At 41.1% G+C, this 20,730-nt stretch overlaps 1 protein-coding gene across 1 annotated transcript in view; it reads left to right on the forward strand.

Moving 5' to 3' along the window:
- The window catches only part of slc30a6 (solute carrier family 30 member 6), a 158,357-nt gene that overhangs the window by 62,908 nt on the left and 74,719 nt on the right, over nucleotides 1-20,730 (forward strand). The window contains exons 5-6 of the mRNA XM_054738519.2: nucleotides 18,695-18,737; nucleotides 18,994-19,059. Of these exons, the coding sequence (XP_054594494.2) occupies nucleotides 18,695-18,737; nucleotides 18,994-19,059 (109 nt within the window). The remainder of the gene's footprint in view (nucleotides 1-18,694; nucleotides 18,738-18,993; nucleotides 19,060-20,730) is intronic.

Genomic DNA, 20,730 nt, shown 5'->3' on the forward strand with positions numbered 1-20,730 from the left:
GGTCATCACATTTGTGCTCACACAAGGACAAAGTAAGTTAAGTCAAACGTGAGACACATAGATAGTCCTTTACCCCAGATCGGGGGCGGGGTGGGGGTCGGGGGTGGGGGAGTACAGAAGTTGTAGAAAAGACCGCAGTACGACCAGGTCGGTCCAGAGTCGTCTACCGGATCACAACAGATAGATGAAATCGTTTGCGTCTAGAACAGCTGTTTCTGAATAGCTGAAGGAACCGTTTTGCTGTGTCAGCTGTAGGCAGCTTTTAGCTCGTCGAAAGCTTTGGGTTAAAGAGGGTTCGCTCCGGATGGCCTGTCCGTAGCTTTCTCTAGAACTGACTCATCGTCTAGTGAGTTCTGTTTTAACATTCTTATATTATGATTTCTTGGCCAACCGGGACGTGCCATGTTAAGGGGTGTTCACAAGCAAACCTCAGAACGTCACGCCTCTTTCAGATACAGGATTTCTGATTTGTTGCTAAGAAAATATATATGTGTCATGACGTTTAACTTAACCGTAATTTATCTCTAATGAACCTTGTGTCTGAGTGTAGATAATGATTCACTTGTTAAATCTACAATTACTGATCATACCATAACAATATTCATTTCAAACTTCAGTAATTCAAGCACAGATTAATCTACTTTATTAATCTAAGCACAGATTAATCAAAACATTATTGATCATTTCATATAACATTTGTTCATCCGATTTCAAGATTGATTAACTCATGTGACCTGAAAATAGTCACTTTATTCAGAGGCATGAGGAATCCTGCGGTGTTATCAGAAGAAGGCTTTTTTTTTGGCACCTGAAATTTTTTTGGTGACCTGAAATGTCAACAAGTTTTGCAGAACCTTGTTGATTGTTGGAAGGTAGAATGCAAAATCCACCTTAGAGAATGGAATTTATGTCTTCCGATGACTGGTGGCATGTAGGTCAGTTTTTAGGTGAAAACTGACCATTGCTGGACATTACACAAGGTATTAGGTATTTATATACAATACATTTAAATATTTAACTAAACACGATTAACTAAATATGATTAACTTAACATTTACAAACACTCTTTTCTACATTTGATAATGGTTTATAGATTATGCAAACATTCTAAAGTCAGTCGTCATTGGTTATATGTAAGGTTATGACGCACCAGTGATTTATAAAGGATTAAATAAATGATCATGAATATATTTATCAATTGATTTTTAACATCAAATCCTTTAAGTATTGAAAAAAATCCACAAAAACATCCACACTATTATAAACTATTTTCAGGTTATTTCATTTTCTTTAAGCATTGTTTAAAATAAAAGGGGGCAGAGCTGAAACTGAAATGAATATTGGACTAATTAAAGAGCAAGTCACCCAATATCAACCTTTTTACTGATAAACTATATAAATGAGTGTCTAATCATGCTGTAAACACGTGTAGTCAATAATTTGTCACTTTAGTGCATCTTAGTTAAAATTTAAATATTCCACTTAAACTGTCAGTGTTGTGCCATCTACAAGTAAAAACTCTTGCTCTTTAGAAAAACAAATTTTTTGACTTTTCATTTAACTCATTCACTGCCATTGACAACTAAAGTCGTCATTTTAAATCCAACCGTTCACTGCCAGTGACGGCTGAAGTCGTCATTTGCATTTTTTTACTGTTTGGGCATCGGAACGAGCCCCCGCACCGAGAGAACAAACATCTCAGCTCTGAAGCCGATCTTCATCCACATACGTCACACGTCACATGATCAGGAAGCAGAAAATCCATGTGTTAGGAGATCTTTTTGGGCTGTTCCTGTAAAACAAAAGTGAGGCGCGAACCAGAAAAGCGTCTGCCGATCACAATTCGACAACAGATTATGAAAGAGCGGATAACGCTCGAAACACATGGATTCTTCCTGATGTAAGAGGTGAGTCTCCGCTTTGTTTTGGTTGTTTTGGCGTCGACATCATCCTAACGCTCAATGTTCTGTGACCCTTAAAAAAACAGTAAAAACGGTAAGAAACGCTGGCAGCGAAGGCCTTTAGCGATCAGGAAATGCCTGGCAGCGAATGAGTTAATGTATCACTTCGGGGTTATACAGTCTCCTCCTGGTGTGACTTCCTGGTTCCTTGACATAGACGAGAAGCTCGCTCATTCTGCCGCTCAAACAGATTAAAGTCAGCGTGAGCAACAGAGCCTCGGGAAGTAAGGATAACAACACCCAGGAAGAAATGCCGAAACATTTCTTAAGTGTTGGAATACTGAAACTCAAGCCAACGGACAAAACTGCTAGCTTAGTGCTACGTTAGCATTGCACTAAGCTTGTTAGCATTGCACTAAACTAGGATTGCGCTAAGCTGACGTTTCTCAACAACAGCGAATCCAGAAGCTTCAGGTGTGAGCTGCAGATCCAAGACATGGTGTGTTAACTGGACTGTAAACGAAGATAAACTTACTATCAGCTATGAAACTGCATCTGAGAATTATCTAGCTACTACCACTAAAAGCCAACAACTGTTATTCTATGAGACCAAAATGTTTGTTTGTTAGCTTATTTAACAACCTCATACAAGTTTTAAGTCACGTTTTTAGTTAGTTTGTTCTATTTTTGGGTTGTTTTTGCATGTTTATTTTGGGGGGCTTGTGTTGTTATAGTCATTACTTTGTTCACTGTTGCAAATGAGGTTTTACTTGTGTCATGTTGGTATCGTAAGTGAGGAGGCTGGTCACAGGAAGAGGACCGTTCAACTGTCACAATAGAAAAGTGGCGCATGGCTCACAGGACTCTGCTCCTTGTGTTCATCTCTCATTGGCTGTCCAGTCACAAGGTGCACAAGGCTTGAGTCAACTGGTGTTCTCCAGTGTCGCTGTTGCACAGCTTACTCGGCTGAAGCAACTTTTTTTCCAAGTACTAATTTCTGGTAGTCGTACTTGCTTGAAAAAACATGAAAACCGATTACACTTAAAATAAAAAGTAAAAATCAAGTACATAGTACTAGGTAATTATGTTCTGAAGCTTCTCCTGTATAAAAAGTAAAACATACTTAAATGCAAGTAACTATTACTAAGACAAAGTAGAATGGTGTACTGAAAATTTTGCTTGCAGTTTACTAAAGCTGAAGTATATATTACTCAGAAGAACTAGTTCAGTAAACAAATGTTCAAGTACTTTGTACTACTTTGACTTGGAGTAACTTAACTCCAACACAAAATTACCTAGTCCCATGTACTTATTATTTTAAGTATCGATTTGCATGCTTTTCTCAGTAAGCTGAACTAATCAGATTTAACAGTGTACTGCTCTGTTACAATTTCACCATATTTTCCAAGAAAAGGAAAGTCTTGTCTGGATACTCGATTTATCAAAGGATTACCGTTGCCCTAAGGTTATACGTTACACCTAAAGATTCTTGGTAATTCTTTCTGTGGAGCTACAAATGATTCCTAAAACATTTACACGTAATGAGTTGTTCACACGTTACATTAGGGGAAGCAGAAAGTGTAATAGATTACTTGTAGATGTACAAATGTCATTTATTCATGTTTTTAAGGCTAAAAATGACTGTTAAACATTTCTAAGTAACGAGGTGTTGCAGAACATTTAACAATGACGTGATCTGGGACAGGTGAGAATCAGGAGGTTTACAGTGAAGAGCTTGTAGATGCTGATCAGTTCTGGTGTCTGATCATCAGATAGAAATCTGACACAGGATGGAACGGGCCTGTTCATCTGTCAGATGTTTCCTGGTAGATCTTCTATGGCTGAAGGGCTCAGATCAGGGATTTCCCACAAAGGGTCCAAACCTTCATACATTCACTTTCTTTGACAAACTGATGGTTTATAAACGAGTTGTAGAGTCCCTCTTGTATTCAAAGAAAGTAAAAAATAAGTAAATAACCTGAAAGAGTTTATAAATGTCTGGACTTTATTTACCTTTCACCAAATTACATTTTAAAAATCAAATGAGTTCATGATCATTTAAAAATGTTTAGTTAATCATTTATAAATGACTGGTGCGTCTTAATCTTTTATATGACTAATGGCACTTCTGTGACTTTAGAAAGTTACAAGTGTTCTATGAACATTACCAAATGTGTTAAAGACTGTATGTAAATGTTTAGTTTATCATTATTTAAGCATTTGTAAATGTCAACTCAAGTCTTCATAAATAAATTATATATATATTACCTAATACCTTGTAAATGATCTGTTAATAACTAAACACTTATAAATGTATTTGTAAATGTCATCACACTATTTTATAAATGATTTGTTCATCATTATCTAAGACCTTGTATGATTAATGACTTACTAATGACTTATATTTAACAACTGAACATTATTATGAAGTATTACTCAACTTTTACTTTCCTTAGTTTCCTATTTTTTAAACCATTTTTTTATTTTTAAGTTATAGTTCTCATGTAGAACCCCATGATTTTTTATCTTGAGAGTCGCTATGTAGAAAGGTTCTTCATCTTCTTCACCGCTGCTCCCCGGCTCACACCAGACCTCCGTGTGTGAATTGCTGGTGGCTACCTCGCTCCTCAAGCGGCCCGGCAGAATTTACTTGCTTCCTTGTGAACTGGTAGGTTAATATTTTCAAAAGCGGGCTTTAAGTGATACATAACTAAGACAACTCCCATACTGCCGTTACATCATATGCCCCACACGGCCTGGCCAGGTAAAGACCTTTTAGAAGTGTTGCACATTTAGATTTCGGATGCTTCCGTCTATCAACTGCAAGCCATTTTGTGCCGTCATCGCTGTCTGACATTGTTCTGGCATTCATCCCATTAAAAAATACAGGAAATAAGTTATTTGAATAATTGAATTTTTTTGGCTTTCAATTTAAAAACATTAGTTTAAATCCCACAAAATGATACAACACTACCACCTGCTGGTGTGATGTGGTATCTGCAGTTGAACCAATACTCCAGTTGTAACAACACGTCCTACTGGGACCACGTGAGCTGGGTCTTTCGTCACCTGGAACAGAAGTGAGCAGATTTGAATTTGGACAGTCTGGCCGTCAGACCTTTTCCTGCTCCGACTTTAATGTATATTTAAATGTGTTTCAGGTCAACGACAGAAACCTAACAGCACAACCATTTAATTTGTGGACTGTCCTCTCCCCCTTTGTCTGTCATCATGAGAAGAAAAGTAAATGCTGAGATGTGGTGGGCCAGTACAGAAACACCAGTCCCATCCTTCAAATGCAAGGAAATTATGTGGACAGCCGTGTTGCTTCACTGTGAAGTAATCAACCTTAAAATTCAATTCTATTTAATTCAAGTTTATTTATATAGCGCCAAATCACGACAAGAGTCGTCTCAAGGCACTTTACATAGTAGACATCCCAATACAGGTCAATTCATTAAGCCAATCAGTAAAAAGTTTCCTATGGAACCCAGCAGATTGCATCAAAATGCAGCCTGGGAGGGATGCAGACCCTGAATTTGACCATAACCACCCCATGAATGTTATATTTTAAATCTACTACATGGCAGCTAGCCAAGTATGGAAGTGTTTCTGCTCTTGAGATGTAAAGTAGAACAGAGGACAGTGTGGACGGGTGGAACTCCCATGTCTTTACAGTTGTGTTATTTTACCTTTTTTGTTCTTTTTATTTGAGATGCAAAAACGCAGAAGTTTATTCTTCACCCCCAAAAAGTTCCTTTTCACCTCTCCAGGTAGACCTTCTCTTAGCGCCCGTCTGCAGTGTGGTTCTTCTTGGCCTCCCGTTTTAAATCTTTTATCTGATTCCTTCCCAGTAGGAGTGTTTCTCAGGCTGTTTTTGTCCCAGAAACCAGGTCAAGTGTCTGTTCCACAGTGGAATGAGCTCCTCCTCCTCCTGCTCACTGCTCCTCTGATTCTCCTCCTTATACTGAACCTGTGTGTGTGTGTGTGCGTGTGTGTGTGTGTGTGTGTGTGTGTGTGTGTGTGTGTGTGTGTGTGTGTGTGTGTGTGCGCATGCACGTGTGCATGCGTGTGTGTGTGTTTAGTCTGTTTATTGGTGACATTTTGCTCACATGGACTCTGGATCAGGAACATCAGACCATCATGTTTAGCGCTGCTGCCGTGTTTGTTTGCATATCCATTAGTTTGTTTGTCATCCAGAGATGGTTCAGTGCACACACATCTCTCTCTCTCTCTCTCTCTCTCTCTCTCTCTCTCTCTCTCTCTCTCTCTCTCACTCTCACTCTCACTCTCACTCTGTGTGTGTGTGTGTGTGTTGTCCCCAGGCCCAGAGTGTTCTTGTGTGTCAGAACACAGCTGGTGAAGCTTTCCATCCCATGGGGGCCTTTAGTACGCACACACACACACTGCGACTATGTGTGTGTGTTCTTCTTTAAACAACCACATCTGCTTTGCACTCGATACCACTCGTTCTCCTGAAGACGTCAGTGATGTCTGATCAGACCATCCCACCTTTATAAAACTACTTTTGTAATTAATAAATAGAATCAGGGTTTGTTTATAACTCTTTAGGTGGAGATGAATCTTCATGTTGGCATTTTCCCAAAACACAAATGAGCTTTATTTAACAACAACAAAGATGCTAAATTCACACATTTAGGAGAAAAATGTGTTAATGTGAGATGAAGTGTAAATTATTATGATTAAATATGTTCATGCTTTTTATAAACAGCTCCTGTCAGATACATAAAGAAGTCTTAAGCTACACGAAACTTTCACTTTTCTTGAATGAAACATTTACCTAAAAATATTTGTGAAGGAAAACATTTGCAGGAACACGATTGGACTGAGTGATGGGAGACATGGTTTCCAGTGGAAGTAGGTCACTGGTGTTGGCTGATCATGTGACTGCACATAGAAGTAGAACATATAGAGCTGTACCTCCCACTGCAGCTTCTCACAGGACAGAAGCATTATAGACCACATTACCACAACCATTCTTCTTTTACCAAAGTAAAATGTTCTGATCAGATTAAAATGTAAAAAGAAAGAAAAAGATCTTTATATAGCCTCTCAAGTTAAAATTCACGAGGTGCTTCACAAGAACAAAACATCTCAATTTTAAAAATGTTTTAAAAAAATTAAATATGGTTAAAATGAGAAAAAAATAAATAAATAAAGAAGGAGCTCAGTGGATCTCGTGAAAGGTGGAGCTGGTAGAATGAGCAGAACCAGGAGAGGGTGATAAAGGTCCCACAAAAACCAGCTTGAACAGGTGAGTTTCAGCTGCTTTTTAAAGGAGACCTCTGAGTCCACTGGTCTCAGGCTCAGGGGGGGGGGGGGGGAGTTCCAGAGTCTGGGGGCCACAGCAGACCTTTGGTCTTTACCCTGGTGTGCTGCCCAACCAGCAGGCTTTGGTCACCTAACAACAGACAACAGCAACATCAGCATCAGACTTTCTGGCATTTTCTACAGAGACTTGATGTTTGCATCAAAACAAACTCAGGAGAGAGAACCTGAGCAGGGTAAAACAACATTAGAGGAGTTTCATGTAAACATTTAAACCAGGGTTGTGGTTCATGTAAATCTGCTCATCATTCATTTGTTCATTTCTTTTTTCAGTTCAACGCCTTTGATAGGAGCGAACGTGATTTTGATATTTTATGTGCTGGGCTCAGGTGGACAGGCGTCGGGCTGATGGACTCCAGCAGACAGACGTTTATGGCGCTGAGCAGCAGCGTTTTTATACAACACTTTTAGAGAACCTGGTTTGGATTACCTCTCGTTAGGGAATCGGTTGGTTATAGAATGGTGTGTGACTCGCTGGAGAACAGTAAACGATCACCCACAAACTCAGGATAAGGTCGTCTCTCGTTTTTCACTTAACACAGTTCTGCATCTGCTTAACTGGAATGGAGGTGCGGTCGACTGGACCTGCATGCCGATGCAGGGACACACATTCTGGTGGTAACTGCAGCATCCATGAAACATTAAAATCTAATTTGGGCCATAACTGGAATAATGAAGAACAAGGACTTCTGTGTTTTTTTTCTCTGATCTCAAAACTAATAAAACCAACATGTTCCCGTTGGTTTCCAGTAGAGAATGGAACAATAAATGAAACTCATATTGATGCAAATCTTTTCAAACTTCTCTACAACACATTTCTTTGGGCCATGTGTGCTGGCTCAGGTATAATGAAGTTAGTATTAGCCTGATGAACTTGATTATAGCATGAACATCATTCTCCAGCATGTTATTTTGTTTTTGTGATTGGCAAACACACCTACACACACCTCCTGGTTTAGCTGCAAGACCGCTCACAGGCAGTTTCTACCCTAAAACGTCTCCAGCCTTCCAGATTTCCTGCTCGGGTCGATACGAGTCTCCCGACCAAACCAGTACTTGGTGTGACGATGGTTGTTGGGTCTGATGTTACATTTGTGGGGAGCTTGGGGGGGGGGGGTGCAGGTCACCCCTCTGAGGAGTGGACGGCAGGCCGATCTGGTCTAACGTGTCACTGCCAGCTGCCTCTTTAATCCCAGATGCAGGTCAGAGTTTCTGTTTCACCACATAAATGAATCCAGCAGAGCTTCGGTCTGGTTTCATATCGACACGTGTGTGTGTGTGTGTGTGTGTGTGTGTGTGTGTGTGTGTGTGTCAGGTGTCAGAACCGTAGGACCAGTTTCATTATTTTTTTTACTAAATTTGTAAGAATAATCAGCTGTTTCAGTGCTGCGCCTCCTCTTCATCGCCCTTCTGCCTCCTCGTCTCCAGGGATCCTCATTCACCGCAGCAGATGAGTCGTTCAATAGAAGCTTTTAGTTTACATCTGCACATCACAAGAGCTGACCCGATAGCACGACCCGGTTTGTGTGTGTGTGTGTGTGTGTGTGTGTGTGTGTGTGTGTGTGTGTGTGTGTGTGTGTGTGTGTGTGTGTGTGTGTGTGTGTGTGTGTGTGGAGGGTCTCAGCTTACTGTTAACCGGAACCAGTGACACAGAGCTTCAGTTTGCTGTGGTTTGCACTTCCACCTCCTGAAGCTCCGTCTGGCTGTTCTGGATTTGTGTCTCAGGTTGTTTAACAGCAGGATGCAACAAAAAACATCTTCAAGATTTTTATTGTGTCTGAAAACTCTAAAGCATCATTTATTTAGCTGCTCAGATGGATCCAGACCTCATCAGCATCATTTTCTCTGATCATGGTGATGATTTAAGCCACTTGATGCGTAAAAGGTTCTGGTTTAAGGTTCTCTGAACTGGGAACCTCTTCCAAGGTCAACAGCTCTGATGCAGCGTAGAGAAAATCCTTAAAGGAGGAGTGACCAAAGTGTGGACCCGGAGCCATTTAGTGGCCCTCTGAGTGATTCGGTGTGGTGCCTAGTGCATTTCTAGAGTCATGAGTGTTGTCTCTCCAACAGGCTGCTGATGCAGTGATACATCTTCATGTTCAGATTATCACATTTTTGAGGGCTGTTTAGTGTTAAAATTATGGGGGGGGGGGGGGGGGGGGTGTCTCCCCCATAAGGGTGATTGACTCCCCCAGAAGCTCTCAGCTGATGCACACAGAGCGGAGACCAAACAAATGGTCCAGCAGTTAAAGGAAAGACCAGAGCAGGACTGCGCGTTGAGTGGGCGTGAAGCCTTGTCCTCACTAGGGATGGAGAGATTCACCTATCTGAACCGGTGGTTCGTTCATAGGGTTGGGCATCGAGCATCGATTGGAACTGGGATCAACCGTTAGTTTTTCCCGGAATCGTTCAAAGTTTTTATTTCGATTCCTAGTTTCGATTCCTAGAATGCCGACCGGAAGAGGAATCCGCGGCCGATCTCCGTAAAAAATAAACGTGATCTGCAAATTGTGATCAACACTTTTCAGAGCTGATCACACCAGCTGTCTGTGTGCAGCACCCCCTCCCCCCACCCAGCGGCCAAATATAAACAAATGCGTCTGCCGAACTTTTACTCCGTAGCGTTTGTGCTATTCCATGGTTAGCTGTGTTTTGTTTAACTTCATTGTCTTAATGGTTACAGATACTTGGGTTTACAGCTGCAGTAAATTGTCAGCATTTCTAACTAACGGAGCAACACTACGTTACATCATGAAAACTATGAGGAGGAGAGTAGCACGGCTAACCGTGTTAGCTCCAGTAAGGAAAGGTCATTTGTGAAAGCTACAACATGCTCAAAGGTTGGCTCTATTATCCAATCTATATCTAATTTGGATTTCGACCGAACCACTCAACCGTCTGCCAACTGCTTCTTTAGTGACAAAATCAAATCATTACTTGATAAAAATAATGTAGCTGAGGCAAGCTTCGATGATCTTAGAAAAGCATTTGATACAGTAAAACATCAGATCTTACTGGCTAAATTACGATCTTTCAATCTACTAGATTGGGCAATAAAATGGATAAAATCATATCTGTCTAACCGTTCACCATCTGTCCGTATTCATGATGAGCAGTCTGAGCCCCTCTGTATGTCAGCGGACCTTCCACAAGGCTCGATACTAGCCCCTGTTCTATTCCTATTCATCCATTCACACACATTCACACACTGATGCTGATGAGCTACAATGTAACCACAGCTGTCCTGGGGCACACTGACAGAGGCGAGGCTGCCGAGCACAGGTGCCACCAGTCCCTCCGACCACCACCTCCCTCCTGCCCTGAGTTTGGTATTGGGCGTGTTTTTAGAGACGGGTTTTGTGGATAAATCACTGAGGAGGACCTCTTTGTTCCTGTTGGATAAAGTTTTCCCAGTTCCTCCTTTAAACTTTCAGGGTCTGATTTTCTTCCTCACACCAGATTCATCAGCAAAGTACTTGAGAAGGTTGTTGAAACCCAACTCAGATCCTGGTTTTCTAAGTCAAAGATCTCTGACCCCTTCCAATCTGGCTTTCTGAAGCAGCACTCAACTGAGACTGCTCTAGTAAGGGTGCATAATGACCTTCTGATGGCTGCTGATGCAGGGAAATGCTCTGTCATGGTCCTGTTTGACCTCAGTGCAGCTTTTGACACTGTAGACCACAACGTTCTACTAAACAGGTCAACGGCCCTGGCTGGGATTTCAGGTTCTGCTCTAGACTGGCTCTCTTCTTATCTCACCAACAGAACATTCACAGTGAAGTCCGAAACCTTCTCTTCAGACACTGCCTCTCTAACATGCGTGGTCCCACAAGGTTCAGTTCTAGGGCCTCTACTATTCGCATTCCATATTCTTCCCCTAGCTGGCATCATTCAGTCTTTCCCAGACATCTCCTACCACATCTACGCTGATGATATACAGCTCTATATGCCCTTTATGCCACACCAGTTGGACAGGCTGGCCACACTTGTACTCTGCCTGACCCAGATCAGTAACTGGCTGTCCAGCAACTTTCTTGTCCTCAATGCTAACAAGACAGAGACCCTGATCTCTGCACCCCCGGAACTTCAGCCAAAAATCGAGCAAGAAATTGCCTCTTTTTGCCCATCAGCCAAGGCCAACATTAGAAACCTAGGAGTTATTTTTGATCCAGCCTTAAGTTTAGACTCACATGTCAAAACCATCTCCCGCTCTTGTTTCTTTCAACTGAGAAACATTTCAAAAGTCCGTAAACTGGTTTCTACTGCAGATCTGGAAAAGATCACCCATGCCTTTGTGTCATCATGCTTCGACTACTGTAACGCTCTTTTTACTGGTCTCAGCAAAACCTCCCTCTCACGCCTTCAAGCCGTCCAAAATGCAGCAGCCAGACTCCTAACCAAATCCAGCAGACGAGCTCACATCACCCCAATTTTACAGTCCCTCCACTGGCTCCCGGTAGAATATAGAATACAGTTTAAAGTTTTAGTCCTGACCTATAGAGCTCTTAACAACCAGGCTCCAAGCTACCTATCTGAGCTTTTATCCCCACACACCACCTCTCTGAACCTTAGATCCACATCTGAAAACCTCCTGGCTGCTCCTAGAACCAGACTGAAAACCAAAGGGGACAGGGCCTTTCAGACTATTGCACCCAGACTTTGGAACAGTCTACCTTCAAATCTCCGTCTCTCTAACACTGTAGAGGTCTTTAAAAATCATCTAAAAACTCACCTTTTCATCCAGGCGTTCCCTCCCTAAATGTTTCAAAAAGATGGCTTTGTTCGGGTTCACACCTTCACTTTGTTTATACTCATGATTTTATTTTCTACGTTTATCACTGCTATTGTTTTTCTGATGTTTTTATTGGTTAGAGGTATTTGCTCTGATCTTTATCATTTTGTACAGCGCTTTGTGATTTATATCTGTGAAAGGCGCTCTATAAATAAACACTTACTTACTTACCTTACTAAGTCTTCATTTGAGGTCTTTGGTTGGGAACCCATTTCTGTGGTTTGTGTTGGTTCTGCTGTGTTCTCCAGCCTGTGTGTGTCCTGACTGTGTTTGGGCTGCTCATGTGCAGACAGCATTAAATATTCATCCTCCTACTTGTGTTTCTCCTCTTGTTTGTCTCTCATCCTCCACGTTCCTTCCTTCCTTCCTTCCTTTCTTCCTTCCTTTCTTCCTTTCTTCCTTCTTTCTTTCTTTCTTTCTTTCTTTCTTTCTTTCTTTCCTTCCTTCCTTCCTTCCTTCCTTCCTTCCTTCCTTCCTTCCTTCCTTCCTTTCTTTCTTTCTTTCTTTCTTTCCTTCCTTCCTTCCTTCCTTCCTTCCTTCCTTTCTTTCTTTCTTTCTTTCCTTCCTTCCTTCCTTCCTTCCTTCCTTCCTTCCTTCCTTCCTTCCTTCCTTCCTTTCTTCCTTTCTTCTTTCTTTCTTTCTTTCTTTCTTTCTTTCTTTCTTTCCTTCCTTCCTTCCTTCCTTCCTTCCTTCCTTCCTTTCTTTCTTTCTTTCTTTCTTTCTTTCTTTCTTTCTTTCTTTCTTTCTTTCTTTCTTTCTTTCTTTCTTTCCTTCCTTCCTTCCTTCCTTCCTTCCTTCCTTCCTTCCTTCCTTCCTTCCTTCCTTCCTTCCTTCCTTCCTTCCTTCCTTCCTTCCTTCCTTCCTTCCTTTCTTTCTTTCTTTCTTTCTTTCTTTCTTTCTTTCTTTCTTTCTTTCTTTCTTTCTTTCTTTCTTTCTTTCTTTCTTTCTTTCTTTCTTTCTTTCTTTCTTTCTTTCTTTCTTTCTTTCTTTCTTTCTTTCTTTCTTTCTTTCTTTCTTTCTTTCTTTCTTTCTTTCTTTTTCTTTCTTTCTTTCTTTCTTTCTTTCTTTCTTTCTTTCTTTCTTTCTTTCTTTCTTTCTTTCTTTCTTTCTTTCTTTCTTTCTTTCTTTCTTTCTTTCTTTCTTTCCTTCCTTCCTTCCTTCCTTGAATCCATCTTTTATTGTTTATTCTCAGGAAGTAAAATTTGGAAGAAATAGTTGGAAAAGGACAAAATGATGCTGATGAAACAGAAAATGGTCCTGATGAAAGGAGCTTCAAAACTTTTCATTTTGGTGATTAGAGTTTTAAATTCTGATTTCTGTTCGGTGTGTTGGGCTCAGGCCATGCATGTGTGCGTCTGTGTGTGTGTGTGCATGTGCGTGTGCGTTAGTGTGTGTGGTAAAGTGTGAGTTTTCTTTCTGGTGTTATTTTTAGGGTGTGAGTTGTAGATGAATGATGTTTTTCCGGTTGTTGCTTCGGTGTCACATCGACTCGTCCTCTGGGTGTCAGTGTTTGTAAGCTGGATACATATGAAGAAACTGAACTGGGTTGTGTGTGTGTGTGTGTGTGTGTGTGTGTGTGTCAGTGTACATGTAAACCTATCCAAGCACAGCGAGGGGAAATTTCAGCTCATCTATTGATTGGCTCGGGCCGGTTTCAGGGTCACTGTGATGTCAGCGTTTGTATTATTATTGCTTTTATTGTCTGCAGCCTTTAATTCAACACAACACAATGACATCAACTCTCATTGATCCCTGTGCAGTAATGAGCCCCAACATATCAAAATAACACGCAGATGCAGCAAAAGGAACAGACTTAGAACAATCAAAAGCTGTAAAACAATCCAGCTGTTGAGGAAAGTTAGAACAATATATTTGCTGGTAAAACCTTGAAAATGTATCCTTCATATTTAAAAATGCACTGATTTTGTTTTGGAGCCTGGTGCTCAAACAAAAATGTTATTATTAATTTTTTTATATCCATCAAGCATCCAGTTAGTATCCTCCAATAAAATTGTCTAACGTCTACAATCCAACATAACAAATGGCTGAACACCTGCTAATGTCCTGTTAGCTTCAGAGTTACCTTATCCAACAGGTGATAGGTGACCACCACCACTCTGCTTGTTGATTCCAGCTGATTTTATGCTACATCTCTAAAAATGTTTTAATTTAAAGACCAAGTTCACTGAGAAATTGTTTTTTGCTTGTTTTTCTTTTTTGTTTCCGCTCACTCTTGCAGTTTTTCATGCAGGCTGAACATGAAAATAGTCTCCTACACCTGTCTTCTGCAGTAGCTTCTGATAGAAAATAGACTGTGAGATTCTAGGATTAGAAAATCCTGACAGATCTATGTCACTGTCACTTAACAATCATGGACTCACCCATCTTTACTCTCGACTGGGAAGGCTGTTGTTGGTTTAGTGTCCAGGAAACAGCAGAGAACATTTCTGCTAGTAGAAGCTAACTGTTAGCATTAGCAACTTCACCACACAGCAGAACTTCTCCAGGCTGGTGTTACTTGTGGAAATGAAACATCAGAGCAAACAGTCAGTGGTGGGTTTACGGCCACACCAGTTAATTGCCCTGCTTCTGATTGGATTTACATGATTGTCTATTTTTTATTTGTCAATTTTATCATCGTTATAGTCTTCAACCAAGATATATATTGTTTACTTTTGTTTAGTTTTCGTCTGCAAACATATATTTATTGTGAAATATTTCACACATTAGCAAATCGTATGGGTGGGTCAGAGGTGCACAGGACCCAGAAATCAGTCTTGGTATCATGTGGATCAGTTCCTTTTTCCGCTTTTTCAAATAAACTTAAACGTGAAATACAGCAAAAACCAGTTTGTCACTGAGGTTTTAATGCACAATACAAACCACGTTCTTTTGGGATTTTTTAAAAGGTCTGCAAACATCAGGCATATGTTTTGGTGTGTGGTGTGCTCTTTTGTTAAATCACTTCTAAACAGTTGAGACCAATGTTGTCTGACAACAATCAGAGTGGTCGCAGGTGTCGGGGACACGTCTCAGTTTAGCGTCTGACATTCTGAATGTGGACAAACGCGGGACAACTTTGGGAGGACTTGGAGACCAAATAAAGTCCTGTTGGAGCTACACGGAAGAGTCAAGTTTGTGACCTCTACGGTCTTCTATCATCCGTGAGTGAGCCTATGGTGCACACCTTTCTCTTCTTGTTGCTACATGCTGGTGAGGAATGGTGGAAAACTAACCATCCAACAGGTTTCTCTTACTGATGTCTGTGAGGGGATTCTTTTTCCTGGATATTTTCCGTTTCAGTCTGCCAACGCTATTCTCACCCTCCTTGTCCCTCTTTCACTTTTCCTCTGTCCTTCTGTCCATCCACATGTCCATCATCCTGCCTCCTGCCTCCTCACCTTTCTCTGCGTACATCTATCTACCTCGATGTTCTATCCATCCATCTGTCCTCCTCCTCATGTCGACCCACTACTCCTGTTTGGTTTGTGGGTCTTTGCTGCGGGCCTCTCTGTCAGGAGCATCACAGGGCGTCAGGTTGGCCAACATGGACTCTGGAAGTGGGGAAACAAAATGTTCCTCTCAGCACAAAGCCGCTCTAATCCTGCCCCCTCTTCCCCCGCAGCACAGCCTGATTACAGAAAGCTGGTTGGCAGGCTTTAGGACCGACAGACAAACAAAAAGACGGACGCTAGTGGAGGGAGACAGACAGATGGACAGGCGGGTTTGCTGTATTTAAGCCAGGTCTTTCTCAGTATTGGGCCAGTTAACGAACTGATTAATTTGTTGTCTTGTTGGCTGGCTGGCTGATTGGTTTACTTACTGAACCTTCAGCTTACCTGCTCTGCTGGCTGTTCTCCAAGTGCTGACTCAGCAAAAGCTTCCTGACTGAATAACTTGATGACAAATTCAATTTCCTGCCAGAAACATCTCTAGGATGCATTCTAGTAAAGTCGGTGACAGCTGTTACTGATTCAAAAAAAGCCTCACCCATTCATCTGTAGCTTTGTGAAGAAAGTATGACAACAGTCACTAGAATAGAATTATTTGTGTCTGGGGGGGGGGGGGGGGGGGGGGGGGGGGAGCTGTTTGTGGGGGTTGCTGCACACAGACACTTTTATGGCACCAACTTGTCAGTTTTAACATCTGAGCTTTTCTAACTTGTGTCATTATTATCTTTATTTCAAGCAACATCATTACCGCATGCACTTCAAAATATATCACAACATTGATTTTAGGCCACATGGCCCGTTCCCAACCAAATGAATAGTAAACCGACTTTTTTTTTTTTGGGCTTGACACTTACCTTACGTAAGTGACGAGACCACTGAAGCGGTCTTTTGATCACATGGTCACCACAAAGTAACACATGTAACACCATCAAACAGTCAGTACATATCTAATCAGCCATGTACCAATGTTGTTGTCCATTCCTTTGGCCATCTGGCAAATCCTATTTCAGTTGCGTCTGCTTCACTCCCGCCAGCATTTGTGTACTATTTGTGTTGCTATTAGCTAACCAGAATAACACCATCATGAGAGCACAGGGTAATTTTCTGGACCAACCAATATTTTCTACATTGATGTCTAGCTCATGATGTGGTCAGGCAGGATAACTTATCAGCTGACATTGGTCATTATTTCAATAACAACAAACAAAGGTTTGATCACTGTTGTTGTTCCTTTCAGATATGATAAAACTGCATCTTTCCAAACAAAGATGACTGAAAACTAAAACTTGTATGAGGTTGTTGGATTTTAGCGATGACAGTGAAATGTTTCCAGAAAACACACCTTGTCTTGGATCTGAAGCCCACGCATGAAGCTCCTGGATGCCTTTTGCTGAGATTATGGGTTGTGGAAGTCATGCTGTTGTGAAACGCTAGCTTAGCACTATGCTAGCCTAGTATAATGCTAGCGTTGTGATACGCTAGCTTTGTGCTAACCTAGCTGTCTCGTCCATCGGCTTGAGTTTATAATATTCCCACAATTAGAAATTGTTTTGGTGTTTTCTCTGGTTTCTCTTTTGTCAAAAGTGAAAACGCACTTATTTAAAAAAAATGAATTGGAACATTTTATTTATAATCAATTAAATAGAATTACATAAATATTTGTTTCAGCTGTGATGAACAGTATTTGTGATACAAGTAGCTTGATCTCAGCAAACATTGGTTACAATCTCATTAACCTGCTTATTGTTCTTCAAATCATTCTTTTAAAGCCTGGGTCACCCCGGAGACAGACACGCCGTGGTTTTCAGAAGTCAAGTGGTCACTCAGGCCACGCCGCAGAGCGCTTCTTGGAAAGTTGTGCGATAGTCACAACATCTTGTGAGACTTGAGAACAGGAAGCGGGAAGTTACTCAATTGTTTATACGTGGTCAGACTTGCCGTCCTGTTTTGAGACTCTAATTCATAAAAAATGAGTAAGCATGCTATTTATTAGAATATTTTAAGATGAATAGTACTCTAAAGTTATCAAAACTGCGGCTGAGTTTGTGTCTTAAAGCTGCTCTGCGTTATAACGTCTGTTGTAAAGTACTCCACAATGTTGTAAGCAGCCGCGGCACTAGAACTGGCGCCTATCTTCAGCACCGCGGCGCTTCTGGGACGCGGGACTATAATTGCTTCTATTTAAAATGACAGTGTGGTGCGTCTGGCCCCAGTGTGCCCTAGGCTTAACCCTCCCACATTGTTAAGCTTGGTTTATGCTTGACACATTCACTTTCCGCTTGGTGATGCGGCTCGCGGATGGAACGCGCCTCACAACTCGCAGCGTTTATGGTTCGTGCGGCTTGTCTCTGCGGTGAGCCAATATTCTCCCAAACTGAACGGGGCAGCATGGAGCTCTACAGCATGCATCCAACACTACACCATAGTAGAAGTAGAAATTACTGTTGTTTACAACATGGCATTCCAGCATTTTTAACAGCGTCCTCGTCTTTTCAGACAGTGCGAGCTATTTCTCTCCAAGAATTATTAACAACATGTTGATCACGGTGATCTCTGAGAGCTGAATCATACAAATGTCTGTATTTACGAACCTCTGCCATACTAGTTCTTGCCGGTCCGCCATGTTTTTCCTCGTCTGACCGTCCGCGTGGTTAGAAAATTTCCTAGGTGCGCGTTGCGGAAAGTTTGGGCCGTGCGGAGGCGCGGTGGAGGGGCGTGGTTGTTAAAATGATGCAATTTCGCTGCGCGGAGCCATGCGGACCTCGCGGACGCGTCAAGCATAAACCAACCTTGGGGTCAGATGGATCTCTGGTGTATATATTTTATTTTATTTTTTGAGAGGTGCATCACTTCACCCCTGCCAAGGAATAAACTTTAAAGGCAGTTTAAGCTCCCCCACTGAACATCATCCCCCCACTGTGGGATCAATAAAGTCTATTCTATTGTAGAAACTGTAGGCTGAATGGCTAGAATCAGTTTTAAACACACAAAATTGAAATGTGTAGACTGGCTTCTGACATGATTCAGATAAGACTCTGCTTAATGAGAAAAACATCATTGACCTTTAAAATAATCACACCTTTTTTTTGCTAAACATTTTTACATTGCTTGTAAATAAAGATGTTCCTCCAGAAAACAACACAAGCTTCTAGCATGTGTTACTTTTCTGTTGACTTTGGTTTGTGTCTGTTTCGTTTCAGCTTTAACTGCCTACACATATCTCACCATCTTCGACCTCTTCAGGTGAGTTTAGTTCCACCCTTGTTCAGTTTTGTTTTCAGATAGCCCAGTGTTTTCCAGTATCATGAACTCTGAACTTTAGTTGACCTCTGTGCTGTTTCCACTCTTTCCTCTGCCACTTGTCGTTCACTGACTCTTCTTATTTGCTCGTCTCTTGCCTGTCTCCTTCCATCCCTCCATCAATCACTCCTCCTCCTCTTTCCCTGCCATCACCCTTCCCTTTGTCCGTCTTTCTTCTATCTTCGTCCTTCACCTGCAGTCTGATCACCTGTCTCATCAGCTCCTGGGTCACCATGAAGAAACCCAGTCAGGTGTACTCGTTTGGGTGAGTTCACTCTCATTTCCTAAGTAAGTTTTTTCCTTACCTGCTACCGCTATGTTGCCTGTAGAGAGGTAGGGTTACCCACTAACTACCAGCATTACGTCAGTCATCAGAACTGTAAATGTCATGCTTTGTAAATGATTATCCCAAAAATACATCCTGGCACACACTTTCTGAGTGTGTTCATTGTCGGTAACAGGGTTGAGCTCTCATTTCAATCTGAGAGGTGACCTCTGACTCTGAGATTTGGATGGCGATCGAGTGGAAATCTGCTTTTCAGCTTTACTTGAGTCTCACATGCATTTGTGTGTGTGTGTGTGTGTGTGTGTGTGTGTGTGTGTGTGTGTGCGCGCGCGCGCGCACTTTTCTTTATGTGTTTGAGTGGACCCATTTTGTCTTTAGCTTTTGCTGTGTGGACATTTCCACATTGTGGGGACATTTTGCTGGTCCACACAATGTGGAGCACCCTAAAATGTGGTTTTAGAGTAGAGACTAACCGATATATATATATATATATATATATATATATATATATATATATATATATATATATATATATATATATATATATATATATATTTTTTTTTTTTTTTCTATATCGACCATCGGCCATAATTATTTTTAAAAGCCGATGGGAAAAAATAAAATATCTGGCACCTATATGGCCAACTGCCACCACTACTACAGGAGTCTGCCTGCTTGGACTACGAAACTTAAAAACAGTTTCTACCACCAAGCCATACGACACCTCAACCATTACACTTAAACACACACTTAAACACACACAACACAGGATACAGATGTTACCCTGCAGCTCCACAAGTAAAATTTAATCTGCACTGGTTACTTCATTTTAATGTTACTACTCACTTTTTTTTAGATATATTTATATTTAGTCATCTATACTTACTTATCTATTTAGTAAGCTTTTACTTTTAACATGACTCTGTTATATTTTGCTTTTACTGTATTATACCTTCTTCTTTTTTCTGTTGTATTATGCTGCTGAGAGACCGCTGCTCGTCAAACACATTTCATTGCAATGTTGACCCTGTGCTAACTTGCATATGACAAATAAAACTAAACTAAACTACTAGGCTGAAGAAAGGACCTGAAGGACCCCAACACACTGTTTATTTATTGTTGACTTTGTTTTATATTTGAAGATCAATAAATATTGAGATTTATTGACTTATTTAATTTCTATTACACACAGTGAGTGTCACAATCAATGTGCTGCTAAAACGTTTATATACCGGCTGACCTGAAAGTGTCATGGCTGCGGCAGCGGCTGGGCTGTGATGCTGGTTAGGGGGCTCATGTGTGAGGGGGAGGGACAAAGAGGCTGATTTGCTGGTTTCCTGCAACAGCAGTAGGGGATTATAATGTAATAACATTTTACTGACTCAGCACGACTTCTTTCCTTTCAAAAACAATAAAAAACTTTCAGAGGTATCAAACCAAAATAAGTTTGTATAGCGTGTCCATGTTTGTAGTTCTAGCTGTGTTTTTGTGATGAAAACACCCCAGAGGTCCCTCCTTGGTAAAACTCTGCATGCTTGTTTCTTGTTCTTTAGAACATTAGAGAGCTTTTACTTTTCATCCTTCTTATTATTGGATTAATGGCTTTAATGTTTCCATGGTATGATGTCATTTCCTGTCATGTTTGTAAAT

This window comes from Nothobranchius furzeri, chromosome 12 (genome assembly GCF_043380555.1).
Source record: "Nothobranchius furzeri strain GRZ-AD chromosome 12, NfurGRZ-RIMD1, whole genome shotgun sequence".
NCBI classification, from domain to species: domain Eukaryota; kingdom Metazoa; phylum Chordata; class Actinopteri; order Cyprinodontiformes; family Nothobranchiidae; genus Nothobranchius; species Nothobranchius furzeri.